At 41.1% G+C, this 17,085-nt stretch overlaps 1 protein-coding gene across 4 annotated transcripts in view; it reads right to left on the bottom strand.

The window, feature by feature from the left end:
• LOC134225082 (uncharacterized) overlaps positions 1-17,085 on the bottom strand; it is a 273,215-nt gene that overhangs the window by 209,473 nt on the left and 46,657 nt on the right. For all 4 annotated transcript variants that reach the window (XM_062704868.1, XM_062704869.1, XM_062704867.1 and 1 more), the window contains 3 exons: positions 7,380-7,686; positions 6,404-6,693; positions 6,123-6,245 (listed from right to left, as the gene is read on the bottom strand). In XM_062704868.1, coding sequence (XP_062560852.1) covers positions 6,123-6,245; positions 6,404-6,693; positions 7,380-7,686 — 720 coding nt within the window. The remainder of the gene's footprint in view (positions 1-6,122; positions 6,246-6,403; positions 6,694-7,379; positions 7,687-17,085) is intronic.

Raw genomic sequence — 17,085 nt, 5'->3', positions numbered from 1 at the left:
GGGTACTGCGAGGAACCAAACAATTTTGTTCGTTAAATGTTGCGTAAAATATGCTTTTACAAATTACTAAAAACTAAAATCTGAACAAAGCTATTGTTACGTTATCAAGTTTATTGCGTAGCTTTGTTCATGCTTTTAACGATGTATGAATATGGCACTTTTGTGACGTAAATATGACAAAGCTGCCCAGTTTGCCGAAAAACGAGAAATATTCATTTCCTGGAGAGGTTAGTTTGAACGCTCCCACCCTCTATTAAAAATGTAAAAAATCGAAACCGCCCGGATTATGAAAATGCAGGTTATAAGTTGTGTATTTATCATTTTCATCATATTTAGTCGGCGACGGTCAAGCTGTGGAACCACCAACGCTGAACGAGGTAAAAAAGGCTCTAAACGAGCTGAAAAGCAATAAAACTGCTGGGAAGGTCGAGATCCCGGTCGAGCTTCTCAAACACGGAAGTGAGCAGCTGCATCAATCAATCCACCACATTATCCAGAAAATATGGGAGGATGAACTGCCTGCCGCCTGGTTGGATGGCCTAATAGTATTATAAGAAATGGCACAGACTAGAGTTTTGCAATTACAGAGGTATCACCCTTCTGAACTCGGCGTACAAAATACTGTCGCGTATCCTGTGTGATCAACGACGGATCAGATGTTTAGCCTGCGGATGATTCTTGATAAATTCAAAGTACAACTTGCAGACTCACCATCTGTTCATTGGTTTCAAAGCAGCGTACGATTCAGTGGAAAGAAATAAGCTGTGGCAGATAATGGATAATCCGAACATGGTTTTCCGGCGAAACTGATTAGACTGATACGTACAACGCTGGATGGCTCGAAATCAAGTATTCGGATTGCAGACGAAGAGTCAACCTCGCGTGTGACCTTAGACGGATTGAAGCAGGGTGATGCCTTTTCGAATTTATTGTTCAACATTGCACTCGAAGGCGCTATTAGAAGACCTGGCTTGCAAAGGAACGGCACTATCATCACACGGTCTCACATGCTCCTGAGTTTTGCGGACGACATCGACTTTATTGGAATCGATCGCAAAGCAGTAGTGGAGACTTTTGCCCCACTGAAGAGAGAAACGGCGAGGATAGGCTTAACCATTAACTCTACCAAGACAAAGCACATGGTGCAAGTTAGAGATAGAGGAAGACTGGTGTTGGTGCTGAGGTAGTGCTTGATGGGGATGTGTTTCAAGTTGATGAAGAATTTGTTTACCTTGGAACGCTTGTGACATGTGGCAATGACGTTTCCCGTGAAGTGAAAAGACGTATTGCTGCTGCGAATAGGGCTTTTTACGGATTACGTAACCAGCTTAGGTCCCGCAACATGCAGACGGAAACGAAATTTGCTCTATACAAAACTCTGATTCTACCAGTGGCCCTTTATGGACATGAAGCATGGACGTTAAAAGAGGCGGACCGGAGATTCGGGGGTTTCGAGCGAAAAGTGCTGCGTACAATACTTGGAGGGAAACTAGAGAATGGTGTGTGGCGCAGACGCATGAATCATGAGCTGTATTAAGTATACAAATAAGCAAATATTGTGAATCGCATTAAATACGACAGACTTCAATGGGCTGGTCACTTAGTGCGAATGTCGGAAGAAAGAATAGCGAACTAAATATTTAACAATGATCCAGATAGGGGTCGGCGACTTCGTGGAAAGCCACGAACACGCTGGGCTGTCCTATTGTGGATTGGTGCGAATGCTGATAGAACTAAATATAAGGGTGAATACGATGTTCGTTTAATCCTAACCGTTCTGACCGATTTCTGATGACTTCGGGTTTTTCTCAAATGGGATTAGTAGATCCTTCTTTTGATCTAGGTAACGCCCTGCTTTAGCCCTCCCCAAGTTCATAGGATTCAAAACTGTCTGTGTTTTTTTTTTGTTATTTTTTGCTATTACAGCCAAATCTCTTCAGTAATCGAGAGCCATCAAGCTCAAGTTTGAACGTTTTCCATTTATGCTATTACTGTAGTTACCGATATTGAAAGTCATATATTCCTTATTTATTATTGACGTGTCAGACAGGAGAGTAAAATCACAAACAAATGTAGAGATGCAATTTATTTGTTGAGAATACTATTTGAGCCATTCCAATTCATCCAAATCATTAATGAGTTCAGGTCTTGAATTCTACAATAATAGAGAAATTTATACCCACAGTACACCCTGCACAGTTCACAGATATCAAATGATTCATGAAAAAATTCTGAGCGTGCCCCATATTCTAGAGCTAGCGAAATATTCTGAAGTTCAGCTCGTAAGGCATATGCAGCAACGGCCTCCAATATTTTAACCACTTCAATCAAAATTCTTCTCAACAGACCATTTGACGCTTGTCAAGATATGCAAGATCTGTTATTTTACATTGCAATACACGCAAGGTTTAAGTTCAGGTCGGTTCTTGAGTTCAAGGTTCTTGAGTTCTTGAGTTCAGGTCGTCAGATCTATAATCATGTAGAAGCGTGATGCGTGTTTCAAACCAAGCTCAGATCATCCTGCTCAGTTCAAAGGTATCAGATAATTTGTATGGAAAAGTTTGACATGCCCCAAAATAATAAATTCTAGAATTCGAAAAACGTTCTGAAGGTTGTACGAACTATACAGTAACGGCCTTCAAAAAGTTCATGGCATATATCAAAAATCTTTCTAACACGTCCTTGGATGTCTGTGAAGATATGTTATACCAATCTTGCTGCATGTCAACATACGCTAAGCTGTCCCATACGTTCTTGAGTTCAGGTCGTCAGATCTACAATCAAGTAGAAAAGTATGCCGGGTTTCACACCGAGCTCAGGTCGTTCTGCTGAATTCAAAAATATCAGACGATTGTGCGAAAGTATGCTGTGACATTCTAGAAGTCGCAAAACGTTCAGAAGTCTAGGTTGTATTGCCTATGTATTATCGACCACCAAAAAGTTAAAGCCTTCTATCGAAAATCTTCCCAACAGATCCTTAGATGCCTGTCAAGATATGTGATATCAATTTTGCTGCATTCCATCACACTGAATGTTATCATAAGAAGAAGAAGATCTACAAAAATGTAGAAGCGTGATGCGTTTTTCAAACCAAACTCAGGACATTCTGCTCAGTTCAAAGATAACTGATGATTTTTATAGGCAATTTTGGCACTCCTTATTAATGTGGTAAAACGCCATAGGTATTCATTTGAATAACTTACTCCGGACTCTGTTCAGAAGATACACTGTAAGAATTAAAAATGTAGTTTCTATCTCATTTTCATATAGCTGATTTCTATATGAAAATCCAATAGCTGCTAATTGAAAATCATATAGATCCAGTAAGATCTATGTGATTTGATAATGGAATTTGTTTGACACCTTGATTTCATCTGTTTATTTTTTCGGAAATTGTTTCTAGCTTCTCTGATGAAAGTCGTATAACTTTTCTATTGGAAATTTTCCATTAGACAAGTATTTTTTTTTCTTATTCATATTTTTTGAATGCAGATATCAACTTATAAGGTACCTATGACGAATTTATAGCGCCTAAATGTGTTGTAGATAAAACATTACTGTAAATAAAGTTCAGTGCTATAAAAGTAATCTGAGGCGTGGGAGACACATTGTTATCTAAATGACATTATGTCAAATGACACATGACATTTTAGAGAGTTCTCTTTCTCAAGCCTCAGATATTGTATTTAGGCCAATGTACCCTTCGCCGAAAACATAAGAATATGTCACGAGACCTCTGCAGTGAAGCCTTCAAAACAGATCCTGAGATATCAGACAAGATACGATACTTGCTGGATTTTAATACACTGAAGCCCTTCCACTCATCCTCGTTCTCGCATTCTGGTCAAAAGATCACTAATCATGAAAAAGCATATGTTAGATTTCAAACTAAGCTCAGATCATCTGAGCTCAAATATATCAGACGATACTGACATTCTGGAAGTCACAAAACATTTTGAAGTTTAGGTCGTAAGGCCTATGGCATAACAGCCTCCACAAAATGCATGTCTTCGATCAAAAATCTTTCCAACAGTTCCTTTGATCTCTGTCAAGATATGTGATACACATTTTCCCGCATTTCAATATACCGAAGGCAATTCAAAAAGTTTTTAAGCTCAGGTGATCAGATCTACAATCATGTAGAAGCGTAAGAACCAAACCTTGCTCAGGTCACCCTGACCAGGCCAAAGATAGCAGATGATTTATATATATTAACAATAATAAAAGCATGATCAAATCGTTTGTTAGATATCACCAGTGCTACGGGCAGGTGCTTTGCTACAAAAGATGGTAGTATCATCATCATCACCATCATTAATAGATATGTTGAACTAACTAATTCTTGTGTTCTGATTCCATGAATGATTTTACATATCTTGCTGTTCGTATTACGATTCTTTACAATTGCACTCCCGAACCGAACTCATGAATGCTTCGGATAAATTAGAAACCTTCAATTGTATTACCAGCCGATATACATTCAATCACAAGTACAGACGTTTGTGATAGCAAGATAATGTAAAATTGTTGGATAAGAGATCTTACATAGCTTGACAGGACTCAGGGTCTGTTGAGAAGAATTTTGATAGAAACCGAAGACATTTTGGATACCATTACTGAATAGGTCTTACAACCTAAACTTCAGAACGTTTTGCGACTTCTAGAATGCCACTTTGCGACATGCAGAATATTTTCTCAAAATCATCTGATATCTTTGAATTCAACCGGATGACCTGAGTTTGGTTTGAAACACGGCATACGCTTCTTATGGTTGTAGATCTGACGACCTGATTTCAAGAACGTTTTGGAAGACCCTCAGTGTGTTGGAACACAGCAAGATTGGAAAAACATATCTTCACTGACATCTAAGGAACGATTCACGAACTCTAGAATATCGTTATGGGCACGCCAAGAATTTTCTCATGAATCATTTGATATCTGCGAAATGCGCAAAGCGTATTTTGATGTGCGTACCTTTCTCTTCTATGGTAGAATTCAGGACCTGAACATATGAATGATTTGGATGAATTGGAATGTCCCAAATAGTATTATCAACTAATAAATTGCATCTCCACACTTGTTTGTGATGTTTAACTTCCCGAATAGAAAATACAACAGAGTTACATTAAAATATCATAAAATTACAATACATTTTATTTATGAACATTCAATTCTATTGTTCTTATATTGTACCAATTAAATTTCCTTATTGTTGTTCCAATAAACGTACAATAAAATCTATTGACAGAAAACAATTGGCAATAGAATTACAATAAATTCTATTGTAATGGCAAAAATTTGTACGAGAAATAAACGATTTTTTTATTGTTACGGTAACTAATAATCCCTATTTTCTATTGTAAAACTTCCATTTACAATAGGATTTATGGTGGAAAACAATATTCTTAATTATTATTCTATTGTGAGCAACAATAGAGTTTATTGTAATAACAATTAAATTTATCGTATTGTTACAATAATTTCTATTGTAATTCTATTGAACTTTTTTATTCGGGTTTCCTGTCTGACGCTCTGACGTTTTACTCCCCTGCCTGCGATGCGGCAATGTCCCAGTGGAGGATGTAATGCCAATGAAGAAGAAGTAATGAAAGTAATGCAAATTTGCTTCTCGCTGTCTTCTGTCGAAATCGTCGAAATAATAATATCAGCAGCATATCCTGAATCTCCAGCAAATTTTGAATTAATGATTTTAAATGCTATCTTGACATATACGGACTCTGAATATTTGGGAGGTAAGTATCAGATAAATTTCCGTCCCCAATTAGCTTGGAAATAATCAAAAAAGATTTCATTCATATTTCGTTATGCTTCTAAATATGTTGTCAAATAATAATGTAGCAATCAGCATCATAGAGCCCGCCATAATTATGAATCTATCGCTAGAATCCTTCCGAGAACCGTTTGAGGCTCTCAGTCTATAGTTTGGCGACCTCTCGAGTAAGCGAATATAGTACCTATACAAACACACAATATGTGTCTGCATCAAATTAATCCTATCTTCTCCACATCACCAGTGCTATCTGTCTTTCAGAGTTTACAAACTTTGCTTTTGATGAATGATTCATAACATAGGAAAAAGGCATACGAAAAACATCACTTACCGCTTTGCGCTTGTCGGCCTCGGATACTGCTGAATTGGAACGATGCCTGAACAAATCCATCACTTTGGTCATAGGAGACTTGCCGGCGTCGGCTCGCCGCACAGCCGTCACCGTGTGGTAGTACTAAAATAAAAATAACAAACCGTCAATTCTCCTCCCCTTTTCGCCGTCGCCGTCAATTCATTCAGTCAGTCGTAATCACCCGATTTTGAGATGAGTGATATGCACATGTTAATCGCGTGGTCACGAAAGCCGGGCGAGTATTTCGTCAGTCAGCCTACCTGTGCGTCACTGCCTGCATGGGGATGAGCGGACCCGTCACGCACTTTCGTCGTACCGGTACTAGCCGGATGTCCAGCTCCGGTGTGATGACTGTGGCGGCCCCCCACATGCAGTACCGCCTTCATGCTGTTCATGATGCCCCCGGAACCGGTAATAGTCCCACTGCCGCTGGTACTTTCCTTGTCGGATCCTGATTTGCTCGAGTCATCCTTTTTCTTCTTCGAGTCGGATCCTTTGCGTGGGCGGAATACGTCGAAGATTGTCGGACGACGATTAGGACTAGCAATACCTGTAACAAATAGAACACAGTTCAGGATCCAGGATAATGTAAATCGATTTTGAATCGCAGCTCAAATTATTATCGTCTTACACAATGACAAGAATAACAAAAAATAAGTCAGAATGTACCTTTTGCTTGAACATCGTATATTTAAATCAAACCGGTATATGTAACCATGTTATTTAAAAGTATGTTTATGCTGTATGTGCGAGTAAATAAATTGTACACATTTTAAAGCGAAACATTGCTTATTCAGCTGAAATTAGTCAAATTGAATTCAACATTGATGGTGTATCAATCCACAGAAACTGTTGTGTTGTGTTGTGTTGGATATGGAAACTGAACAATTTGGGTAATTAATTTATAAAAATGAAATTTATGAAAACTGTTATACTATCATAAAAATGGATTGGTTGGTTAACAATCAAATTCCTTTTTATAAAATAAATTGATTCGCTGGAATTGTGGCAACCCAAAAAAATTGAAAATGTTATACGTCTGGGAAGTCGAGAAAAAAATTTCTCGCCCAAAAGTTTTCCAAACGACTAAACCTGAGGGATTGTTCATTAATACCTCTCTCTGGATTTACGAAGTGAATTGTTTCATTATCAAAACAATCTGGAGGATTTGCAAAGCATTAGTGTCAAAAAGTCAGCTACGGCATCTATGAAAGTTTTTCAAAACCCCAGTCTTACCGTGAACTGTGGACTGATTTAGGACCGGTCCCTCATCACCACTGCGCCGCCTTTCCAGCGAACCGGATCGACCACCGACGCGCTCTGAACTACGGGAAATGTTCTCATGCTTCCGGTTAAGTTTCTCCAGCTTGGCCGCTTCCCGTTCCAGACGTCGGGCCGTCTCCCTCTCAATTTTCTTCTGCTCTTTTTCCTGCTTCTTGGCTTCCCGTTCGCTTTTCTTCATCCGTTTGGAGGAACGAGCTGAATCCGTCCCGGAAGGGGCCGTCGAAGGCCGCTGGAACTGACTGCCTCCATCGGCGGAATCCTGTGAGGAAGAAGCAATGAATGCCGTATTAGTAAATGCGGGTTAGGACTCATGCTTTGATAATAAGGTGTTTAAAACAGAACAACATACGCTGATTGGCTGGTTATTAATATTTTTTTTTCAATGTTCGGCGTTTTCTGTTCTAAATGCATTTTAATTTATGTATCAGGTTTCATTCTATTACCTATTGACAAGGTGGGTTTTAAACTTTTTTTTTTTTTTTATTCCTTTTATTTATTTGGTAGGCACTCTGTGTTACTTAACCGCTACTGTGCCGAGATCTACTGTGGTATTCTGCGGCCAGAATCCACACAGAATCTATTTTTAGATATCCATTATTCGTTATTGTTGTCGTTGCCAGTTCATCTTTGTCGTGAGTCCATTGTGTCCGTTTGTCCATGTCGTGTATCCAATGATCGTTGCATTGTCCGGTTGCCATTTATCCGGGTAACGTTGGAGGAATGCCTCCGAGAAGAACAAGTTGTCAGTCGTCATCAGGCAACCGTGACGGTAAGGCGCGCACCCCAATACGCCACCGCATAGGCTGCGCATCTGGCGACTGACGAGGGTTTTGGTGGAGGGGCTGGGAATCGAACCCATGACCATTCGCTTATAAGGCGAACGTGTAGCCAACTACGCTACGGGACCCCCCTGGATTTAAACTTATCTGACTCAAATTTTAACATAAACATTGTTTATTTATCAAGCCATCTAGTGAGTTTCAGAAAATTCTTCAATTTCATTAAAAAATTAGAAGAAAAGGATTTTTTCCTACCTAAATTAACACTGAATTTTCTTTATTGTACTAATTAATACAGTTCGATCATAATAGAAGAACAGACTACTTCTGCTTAGCCTTGCACGTGCTATCATAGAGCCCACATGACGAGATAAGTAGCCGAGCCATGTGCGCTATGGCGTTGAATGCATTTTAGAGCATGTAATCAAATCTTTCGGGGTCTCCAGTAGCGAGCAAAGGCGTAGGATTGCCAATCCGGAAATGGCGAGTTCGATTCTCGATCCGGTCGAGTTGGGTTGGAAACATTATCCAGACTCTGGGCATAGTGTATCCATTGTACTTGCCACACAAGATACATACTCATGCAATGGGGGGCGTAGAAAACTTTAAATTAATAACTGAGGAAATGCTAATAGAATACAGACTTGAAAACCAGGCCAAGTTCCAGTTGGAATGTAGAGCCATTGAAGAAGAAGAATAATCAAATCTTTCAGTATTGAGCCTCACCGGTTGGAGATTGAGGAAATGCAGACATCAACTGGTTGAATAAGCCATTAATCACAACAGACAATGTCAACTTATCATCATTATCTTTATGGGCTATACACACCGTAATGGGAAGCGCCAAGTTCGTACCACAGGTACAATGAATTGTGCGTCAATGATTAGAAGATGACGGCAGAAGGACAAGATAGGCGGAATTGCAGACAAAGCGTTAGTAGTAAAGTGTAAAAATAATGCTGATAAAATTAGAATGCATACAGAGGATCAATAAATGCAAAACACGTTGCGTGAGCACATGTTTTGCTTACTGTTACGAGATAAAAATTAAAATAATCTCAACGGCAAAGCAGGAATCTGATCTGGATCTATGGTTACGTACATATAGATTTCTGTGAATTCTCAGATATTGCATTTTCACCATTTGCCCGCGATACATCACGTATTTCACATAGGGTTAGTGCTTCTTGGATTCATAACAAGTACCTTCGCAAATTAATAACAATCGATTTTCTTCCCAGTTTTCATTAGCTTTATTTATAAGATTATGTTTGGTAACAATATATGAATAGTTAGTGGTGAAAAAAGGTAGGAAGAGAAGTACAATAATGTAGTAGTTGTTGTGTTTTAGCATACTGTGCAGCTTTGCAAGAGTATTTTTACCTTTCTCGTATACTATTTTTTCAACATTTCTTAGGATGCCATACCGTGAGAAGCACTAGGAGTACTGGTTAGTATGTTCCAGTTACATGTAATCGACGATCATGAGCGTAGCCAGGATTTCGAGAAGGGGGGCAACTTTTTTGGTCTTCTAAATCGTAGTTTTATAGTAGTTTAATAAAAACACATAAATATTAACACATGAAACCAAATCAATAAAACAATAATGATTCAAAACAATAATGATTAAAACAATAATGGATTTAAAAATGCGTGATTTATTGATCATCAGATATTTTAAAATAAAGTGAGAAAAATATTAACGAACTTAGTATTCAGAAAGAATATAAAATCGACTATAACAATTATTATAAAAATCCTGCATTCTTCCATAAGTTTAAGAAAACTAGAACCATACATCTGAATTTCTAAACAAATCCTCTCTGGAATAATATTTTTTATAAAATAGGCAGAAAAACCAATATGCAAGCTTTCTCCAGGAATTCCTTCGACAATTGCTCCTGGCATTCTATCCGAAATTCTATCAGGGATTCTTTAGGAATGCCTCCAGCAACTTCTTCGGCAGTGTCTTCAGGAATTCCAGCATAAATTTTGCCGGTAATTGATCCGAAAATTCCATTATTATTTACTCCTAGAAAATCTTCACGAACTTCTTTATAAGTTCTGCAGAATTCCCTGCAATAATCCAAATAATTTCGTGCTGTTTCCCATAATTTTTAAGAATAAGAATTTTCCGTGGAAATTCCGCAGAATTGCAAGTAAACATTCCTGAGAATTTCACGTAAATTTTTCGAATTTCCTGTGTAAATTCCATCAAATTTTCCGTGAATTGTTTCGAATAATTTCTTGTGAAAATTTCAAAGAATTCCTCCAGGAATTCCACCGGAAATTTATACAGAAATTATATCGAAATTAAAATCAACAATGGAATTTTCGGAGGAATTCCTAGATTAATTAGCAATGAAATCCTGAAAGAATTCCGGTGGTAACTTCAAGACTTCCACTGGGAGATCCTCCAGGAGTTTCTCCGAAAATTCCCCCTGGAATTCTTCCAGGAGGCATTTCCACCAAGAATTTCTCTAGGATTTCCTTCAAGAATTATTCCGGTAGTTCTATCGGCAGTTCCTCTGAACATTCTTCCGGGAATTTCGGCAGAATTGGAATTTATTTAGGCTTCTTCAGGAATTTATAAACAGAATTTCTCTGCGAACTCCTCAGGGAATTCTCCGGGATGTCCTTTGATGATGATGATGGTCCAGCTACAAACCCCAACAAAGGTTTCAGCTAGACGAGATTTGTCTATAAGATGAATTCTCTTGTTTCCGAGAATGCTTTTGGTAGTTTCCCGGGGTTCCGGGAGTTTCTTCAGAAATTCTTCCAGAAAATTCCTTCGAGAGTTCCTTCGGGAATTCCACCAGCAATTCATCCGGGAGTTTCTCCGGAAATTCCTCCGGAAATTCCTCCGGAAGTTCCACCAGAAGCTATTCCAGGAAATTTTTCAGACTTTTTTCAGGAAATCATTTAGGCTTTCTTCAGAAATTAAGCTGGAAATTTCTCCCGAAATTCTTCCGATAGTTTCTCTGGGAGCTCATCCGGGAGGTCCTCTAAGAATTCTTCTAGGAGTTCCTCCTGAAATTTCTCCGGGAGTTTTTACGGGATATCTTACGGGAGCTCCTCCGGCAGTTCCTTCGGGATTTCCTCCGGGAGATCCACCAGCAGTTTCTACGAGAATCCCTCCGGGAGTTTCACCGGTAGTTTCTCCGGGTGTTTCTCTGAAAAGGAAGTAATTTCCAGAGTAATTTCCGGAGGAACTCCCGGGGGAGTTTCTATAGGAATTTCCGGAGAAATTATCAGAGGAATTCTCGGAGGAACTGCCGGTGGAACTTCTGGAGGAATTTATCGAAGAACTATAGGAAAAATTTCCATAGGAAATCCTGGAGGAACTCTCGTAAGAATTCTAGGATGAACTCCCAAAGGAACTTCCGTGAGAATTCCAGGAGGAACTCCTGGAAGAATTCTTAAAAGAACCTCCCGGAGGAATTCCCGTAAGAACTCCCAGAGAAATTCTCCGAGGAACTTCTGGAAGAATTTGTAGATAAATGCCTAAAGAAATGCTAAATGAGTTCCTGGAAGAAAGCCTGATTGAATTCCCGAAGGAACTACTGGTGGAACTTCAGAGGAATATCCGGTGGAATACCCTAGAGGAAGAGAAAAAATATTTCTGAAGGAACTTCCGAAATCCCATTTCCCGTGAAATTCCTGCCAAATATCGTCCAGGAATTCCCTGAGAAGTTCCTGGAGGTATTACCGGAGAATTTCTTGGAAAAACTCCTGGAAGAATTTCCACAAGCACTTCCGGAGGAATTCCCACATGGAAATCCTGAGATAATTCTTAGAGAAGTTCCTAAAGGAATATCTAAAGAAATTCCCAGAAAAATACCAGGAGGAATTAATGCAGAAATTCTCAGATGAAATCCTGAAAGTATTCCCAGATGAATTGCTGAAGAAAATCCCTGCGGATTGTTCCGAAGAAATTTCTGGAAGAACTCTTGGCATATATCCGAGTAAATTCCGAGTGAAGTCCGGAAGGAATTCCAGTACACTTCCGCGGAAAATCTCCCGGAGAAATTCCTGAAGGAATTCCTAGAGAAGTACCTGAAGACTCTCCCGAAAAAATACCTGTAAGAATTTCTGGGGAAATACTTGGACGAATTCCAGAAGAAATTCATGAAGATATTTAAGATATTTCTAGAGGATTTCTTGAAGGATATTCTGAAGTAATTGCGAAAAGAATTCCAGATTGGAATGCTAGATGATTTCGCTATTGAATGTTTGGAGGTGTTCCCGGAAAATTTCCTGGAAGTAATCCCGGAGGAATTAAAGGAAGAGTTCCGAGAGGAATGCCGGAGAAGTTCCTAGAAAAATTTCCGAAGGAATTTCTTATAGATTTACAAGTGAAAATGCGGAGCTAAATCGGAGGATTTCCGTCATAAATTTTTGAAGAAACTTCTGGTAGAATTTTAAGAAGAAATTCCGTATGTATTCTTGACGGAAATCTCGAATTCATGCCTGAAGGAAATGCCGGATTCTTCCTAAAGAGAGAATAGCCGAAGAAATATCTAGAAGTAAAGCTTGGAGAGAAGAAAAGAAATCTTCAAGGAATTTCCTCGTGAATTTCCTAAAAAAAAAATTAGTGGGGGGTTTCTAGATAAGAATGAATTACAATTACATGAGAAGGCTTTTCGAACGATTTTCAGAGGAATTTGTGGTTAACTTTCCGGAGGAATTCAGAAGTTCCCAGGGGAGCTTCTATAAAGATATCAAGGAGAATTTTTGAGCCCGAAATGTTTCGAGTTGTTTTGAACTTTCATATATTAATTAGTTTTGGGAATCTTTTGAATTTCAACCACCATATTTCTGTATATGATTGGATCGTAAAGTGCACATGTTTGAGGGAATTCATTTCAGTACCCGTTCAATCTTTCCACAATTTAGAGGGGGCGACGGCCCCCCCTGCCCCCCTCTGGCTACGCCCTTGTCGACGATTCCATTATTATCAACCAAGAGATATTGTGCCTTGCAACATATATGTGGATAATTTATCCGCAGTATAAATAGCACGTGCCATCAAACCATTCACCGCCACAATACGCTAGGAGAAAAGTCAAAAAAGAAAAAGGTAGAATAACAAAAAAACTCCCACTGCGAGATATGGGATGCAATTCTCCAAATAATTAAAAAAATCAAAATGATATGTATATTTGAAAATGATTTGAAGCACGAGGTTAAATTTTTGATTATCTACATTATATCGATTTTATATTTTGTTAATAACTCAATTGTACATTTGAATGTTACAATCGCGACTATTGTTTCTGGTGCAAGATACAATCATCCTTTATTACACCAAACCATTAAATTATCGACAAAATAGCGCAATTCGGTACAATAATTAAAAGAAAACATCGATGAAGAGAAATCGATCAATACAGTTACGCCCCTATGAAACTAAGCGCGAGATATATTTATTTTATTGATAACTAGGCGAACCTGCAGGGCAGGGGGCAGCAGAGACTATGTCCAAGGGCTTGACGATCCCTCCTCAGGCCATCTGCGAGTTGTGGCGCCTGCCTAGGATGTGGTGGCCCTGTTAAACCCTGTTAAACCTCTATAAAAAGCTGCATGTATCCGCAAGTAGGCTCCGCCAAAGCGATCGTGTGCCGCTCAAAGCGCACAAGCCCAAGTCCTGGTGTTAGGTGGGACGCTAAACAGCCCTGACACGACGGCCCTCTGGCGAGACAGGAGGTTTCCGCAGGCCCAATAAGCCGCCTGGAAAACCAATAATTACGAACAATATAAGAGATAATGCGACTCGATATAATCGGCAAAGACCTAGGCGACGAATAAAGGATCATGATGGGAAGCTTGGAACATGGAACTGCAAGTCGCTAGGTTTCGCAGGTTGCGACAGGATGATCTACGATGAATTACATCCCCGCAACTTCGACGTCGTGGCGCTGCAGGAGATTTGCTGGACAGGACAGAAAGTATGGAAAAGCGGGCATCGGGCGGCTACCTTCTACCAAATCTATGGCACCACCAACGAGCTGGGAACCGGCTTCATAATGCTGGGTAAGATGCGCCAACGCGTGATTGGGTGGCAGCCAATGAACGCAAAGATGTGCAGGCTGAAGGCCGTTTCTTCAAATATAGCATCATCAACGTGCACTGCCCACTCGAAGGGAGACCCGACGACGAGAAAGAAGCGTTCTACGCACAGCTGGAGCAGACATACGATGGATGCCCACTGCGGGACGTCAAAATCATCATCGGTGACATGAACGCGCAGGAGGAAATGTATAGACCGGTCATCGGACCGGATAGTATGCACACCGTATCGAATGAAAACGGCCAACGATGCATAAACTTCGCAGCCTTCCGCGGAATGGTAGTCCGAAGCACCTTCTTTCCCCGCAAAAATATCCACAAGGCCACATGGAGATTACCTAACCAAGAAACGGAAAACCAAAACCACGTTCTAATCGACCATAAATTATTCTCCAACATCACGAACGTCCGCACTTACCGCAGTGCGAATATTGAATCCGACCACTACCTCGTTGCAGTATGCCTGCGCTCAAAACTCTCGACGGTGAACAACACGCGTCGAAATCGGACGCCGCGGCTACAAGACGGTAGACCAGCCCAAGAATACGCGCAGCAGCTGGAAGTGGCACTCCCAACGGAAGAGCAGCTAGGCGCAGCGTCTCCTGAAGATGGCTGGAGAGATATTCGATCCGCCATTGGTAGCACCGCAACCGCTGCACTTGGCACGGTGCCCCCGGATCAGAGAAACGACTGGTATGACGGCGAATGTGAGCAGTTAGTAGAAGAGAAGAATGCAGCATGGGCGAGATTGCTGCAACACCGCACGAGGACGAATGAAGCACGATATAAACAGGCGCGGAACAGACAAAACTCGATTTTCCGGAGGAAAAAGCGCCAGCAGGAAGATCGAGACCGTGAAGAGACCGCGCTAATAACACACGAAAGTTCTATGAGAAGTTGAACCGTTCACGTAAGGGCCACGTGCCACAGCCTGATATGTGTAAGGACATAAACGGGAACCTTCTTACGAACGAGCGTGAGGTGATCCAAAGGTGGCGGCAGCACTACGAAGAGCACCTGAATGGCGATGTGACAGACGAAGATGGCGGTATGGTGATGGACCTGGGGGAACGCGCGCAGGACATAATTCTACCGGCTCCGGATCTCCAGGAAATCCAGGAGGAGATTGGCCGGCTGAAGAACATCAAGAAGGTTGACCAACTACCAGGAGAGCTATTTAAACACGGTGGTGAGGCACTGGCTAGAGCGCTGCACTGGGTCATTACCAAGATTTAGGAGGAGGAAGTTTTGCCGCAGGAGTGGATGGAAGGTGTCGTGTGTCCCATCTACAAAAAGGGCGATAAGCTGGATTAGAGCAACTACCGCGCAATCACATTGCTGAACGCCGCCTACAAGGTACTCTCCCAAATTTTATGCCGTCGACTAGCATCAATTGCAAGGGAGTTCGTGGGGCAGTACCAGGCAGGTTTTATGGGCGAACGCTCCACCACGGACCAGGTGTTTGCCATTCGCCAAGTACTGCAGAAATGCCGCGAATACAACGTGCCCACACATCATCTATTCATCGACTTCAAAGCCGCATATGATACAATCGATTGGGACCAGCTATGGCAGCTAATGCACGAAAACGGATTTCCGGATAAACTGGTTGATCAAAGCGACGATGGGTCGGGTGATGTGCGTAGTTCGAGTTTCCGGGGCATTCTCGAATCCCTTCGAAACCCGCAGAGGGTTACGGCAAGGTGAGGGTCTTTCGTGTCTGCTATTCAACATCGCATTGGAAGGGGTAATACGAAGAACAGGGATTAACACGAGTGGTACAATTTTCAATAAGACCGTCCAGCTATTTGGCTTCGCCGACGACATAGATATTATGGCACGTAACTTTGAGAAGATGGAGGAAGCCTACATCAGACTGAAGAGAAAAGCCAAGCGGATCGGACTAGTCATCAACACGTCGAAGACGAAGTACATGATAGGAAGAGGTTCAAGAGAAGACAATGTGAGCCACCCACCGCGAGTTGGCATCGGTGGTGACGAAATCGATGTGGTAGAAGAGTTTGTGTACTTTGGCTCACTGGTGACTGCCGAAAATGATACCAGCATAGAAATTCGGAGACGCATAGTGGCTGGAAATCGTACATACTTTGGACTCCGCAAGACGCTCCGATCGAATAGAGTTCGCCACGACAATCTACAAAACGCTCATTAGACCGGTAGTCCTCTACGGACACGAGACCTGGACGATGCTCGTGGTGGACCAACGCGTACTCGGAGTTTTCGAAAGGAAAGTGCTGCGTACCATCTATGGTGGGGTGCAGATGGCGGACGGTATGTGGAGGAGGCGAATGAACCACGAGTTGCATCAGCTGTTGGGAGAACCATCCATCGTTCACACCGCGAAAATCGGACGACTGCGGTGGGCCAGGCACGTAGCTAGAATGTCGGACAATAACCCGGTGAAAATGGTTCTCGACAACGATCCGACGGGCACAAGAAGGCGAGGTGCGCAGCGGGCAAGGTGGATCGATCAGGTGGAAGATGACTTGCGGACCCTCCGTAGACTGCGTGGTTGGCGACGTGTAGCCATGGACCGAGCCAAATGGAGAAGACTCTTATATACCGCACAGGCCACTTCGGGCTTAGTCTGATAATAAATAAATAATAGTTCAAACCATGATCGGATCCTATATTCTAAAAAATTTCATTTTCGAAATATCATATGATTTGCCAACATATCGATATTTTTATTCCAATATATCGGTGATATCGATACTTTGATTCGATTATCGTATTAAATCAAATATCGATATTTTGAAGTATCAAAACGTCGTTTGTCATAATGAACT

The sequence above is a fragment of the Armigeres subalbatus genome, chromosome 3, assembly GCF_024139115.2.
Source record: "Armigeres subalbatus isolate Guangzhou_Male chromosome 3, GZ_Asu_2, whole genome shotgun sequence".
Classification (NCBI taxonomy): domain Eukaryota; kingdom Metazoa; phylum Arthropoda; class Insecta; order Diptera; family Culicidae; genus Armigeres; species Armigeres subalbatus.
The sequence above is the reverse complement of the archived record's forward strand: the minus strand, read 5'-3'. Positions and strand labels throughout refer to the sequence as shown.